This window comes from Leptodactylus fuscus, chromosome 9 (genome assembly GCF_031893055.1).
Source record: "Leptodactylus fuscus isolate aLepFus1 chromosome 9, aLepFus1.hap2, whole genome shotgun sequence".
Lineage (NCBI taxonomy): Eukaryota > Metazoa > Chordata > Amphibia > Anura > Leptodactylidae > Leptodactylus > Leptodactylus fuscus.
Genome location: NC_134273.1, coordinates 82,814,493 through 82,817,087, shown reverse-complemented (window position 1 = coordinate 82,817,087; position 2,595 = coordinate 82,814,493). Strand labels below are relative to the sequence as shown.

Genomic DNA, 2,595 nt, shown 5'->3' with positions numbered 1-2,595 from the left:
TCTTCCAGGGGTTTCTGCTGGTGGGAGGTGAACCCCAAAAATTCAGTGTTAACCAAACCTGAAACTTTTGGAAAATTTGTAACATATCCAATTTGTCATGAACCAGTTCGCTCATCTCTAGGAAGGAAGGAAGGAAGGGGGATGCAGCTGCAGTACCGCGCCCTTTTATGGTGTGTCATAGACGTTTATGGACACACACCGCACCTCATTATACTTTCTGGATGCCATATTATGGGGTAACATTGCTTCTAGGGTTGGATACCTTTTTCTCACAGTGCCATATTGTATGTAGACACCATATGGCGGCACACAAGGCGCATATGTCTCTCTAGTTCTCCATGCACATGTCTCTGCCGTGTGCACAAGGCATTAACAAAACCAGAAAACTCCTTTCTTGTGACTTCAGCCTGAATCTTCAGGGTAATTCTCTTGTAGGGTTTGATCATGAATTTATACATGATGTGGCGCCTGCTCTCAGCTCTGTCATGTATATTGCAGGAGACCTTGTTATGCCGCTCTCTGCTAATCCTTTGGACTATCTATAATGCGGTGAAGTTCGCAGCACCCTTTGTTGTCCAAACTGGATGAAAAATCTGCCCTTACTAGTGAGTCCAGTCGTCGATGAATTTTTTATAGTTTAGAAAAACATGGCTGCTCCAAAAACAGGGCCGCATTTGCCAATGGGTAGTGCCTGGTATGGCATCAGCTCTATATCCGTAATTGGGGCTGGTCTGTAATACCATGCACAGTGGACTGGTGTGAATCAGCCATGTTATCTTTATCCTGAATAAGCCCCTAAATCTGCCTTATAGAATTCTTTAAAAGGGAATGATAGATTACTCAAACCAAGTACGTTTTTGCAAGAGAGTAAGCCTTTGCGGGTTTGGCCAGCCTCCAATGGGGGTACGAACCTACATAGACCTCCAAATCTTAGAAACGGACATGCCCAACATTCATGCTACCATCCTGTTGTATGAGGAAAGGGGATGGCAGAGCTTGGTCTTCATGACCCAGTATGTTATGAACTGAAGACAGGAGCGTGGGCTTCCATTTTGACTTTTGATGTGATGTTTCTTCTCGTCTATGCATGTCCTAGACCAGGTGTACTCATCTAGTTTTAGAGGACCTCAAACCAGACCCTTAAACTCATTCAGACCCCAAAACCAGACCCTTAAACTAAATTAGACCCCAAACCAATCATACAAGTACAAAATATCCCATCCCACGTCCTCTTTACTTCCAGTTGCCTTGACATATAACTTCCTGGTCATCTTTAGGACCACTTGTATCAGACTCACGTGCCATTGAAAATGCAATGGAGGAGAAACCGGCCTCCTCCAATGTGTCTATGGTGGTCGGTCTGATTCGGACAACAGTACTCCACTTGAACGCATTTAATGCTGAATGTGAGCTTGTAGAAAATCTCGGTAAGATTGGACTCTTTACCCTCTGTGTTTTTGTTCCAATAGGTAATCAACCTTCCCCCTTGAGCTCGGTAGAAGGCTTCAACATGGTGAAGAAGAGATGGGAATATTTACCCTCCATGCCTACAGGAAGATGTTCCTGCTCAAGCATCCAGTCCGACAACATGCTCTTCGTCATCGGTGGGGTAGCGCAGGGACCCAGCAGTGCTGTAGAAGCTCTATGTGTCCTGGAGGACATATGAGAAGAACCTTAAAAATACTAAAAACTCAACCAACCATGTTGGTAGTGGAAAGTGCCTGATCATCTCTTGTCATGTAGATTGGAGACATACAGTGTTCTAGTATCTGCTATTCTCCAGTTGAAGATAGTTTTCATTGACAGAAGATGGAAGAAGACCAAGGAGAATTTTTTTTCTTGATGATCCCGGGACATTACCAGTCTTGGTCACCTATTTATACGACCAAGTATAAATTCATCTGAGTAGTAATGTTGAGTAAGACCGAGTATTATTCTAGGAGTATAGTAGAGAGTTGTATCCAAAATGACTTACACATATGGGTGACGATGATACAAAAAGATCAAGTAGACCAAAAACCGAGTCGTAGAAAGTAATATTTACTAGTATGATCGACAATCCTACTTGTAAGAATTCAACTTGTCTGTTGTCGTTAAGTCTGAATGTGATTACAAGCCAAGCCGGATTCTTACTGTCTGTTTTGGACAACGTGACAATTTATAAGGGATTTATTTTTTATGAAGATGTTTTTGTTTTCTGTTTTCAACACGCAGTTGTCTTAAAGAAAAATTTATTCAGTGTATGCATAAACTATATGATAAAAAGTTGCAGCAAACAATCAAATGGTGTCCGGTTATTTCATGTCGCGATACATTAGCCCCAGTTACAGAAGGTATACAACCTCCTAGTATACAGTGCCGAGCTATCCTTTAGGACCCAGCAGTCCTTGTGGATAGGTCATCAATATGCGAATCCGAATTTGAACCAGAAAACCGTTTTGCAGATTTTGCTGAGTTTTTTTGAGCCATAGCCAAGAGTAGCTACAAAGGGAATGGATAATATATATAGGAAGTTCTTATACCTCTCCCTTTTGATCAGTCCACTCCTGGATTAGGCTCAAAATCTGCAACAACAAAAAGCTACTTGTCCATATC

At 42.1% G+C, this 2,595-nt stretch overlaps 1 protein-coding gene across 1 annotated transcript in view; it reads left to right on the top strand.

The window, feature by feature from the left end:
* Positions 1-2,230, top strand: part of KLHDC8B (kelch domain containing 8B) — a 71,234-nt gene extending 69,004 nt beyond the window's left edge. The window contains exon 6 of the mRNA XM_075286780.1: positions 1,470-2,230. Within this exon, the coding sequence (XP_075142881.1) occupies positions 1,470-1,666 (197 nt within the window). The 3' untranslated portion in view covers positions 1,667-2,230. The remainder of the gene's footprint in view (positions 1-1,469) is intronic.
* Positions 2,231-2,595: the final 365 nt, after the last annotated feature.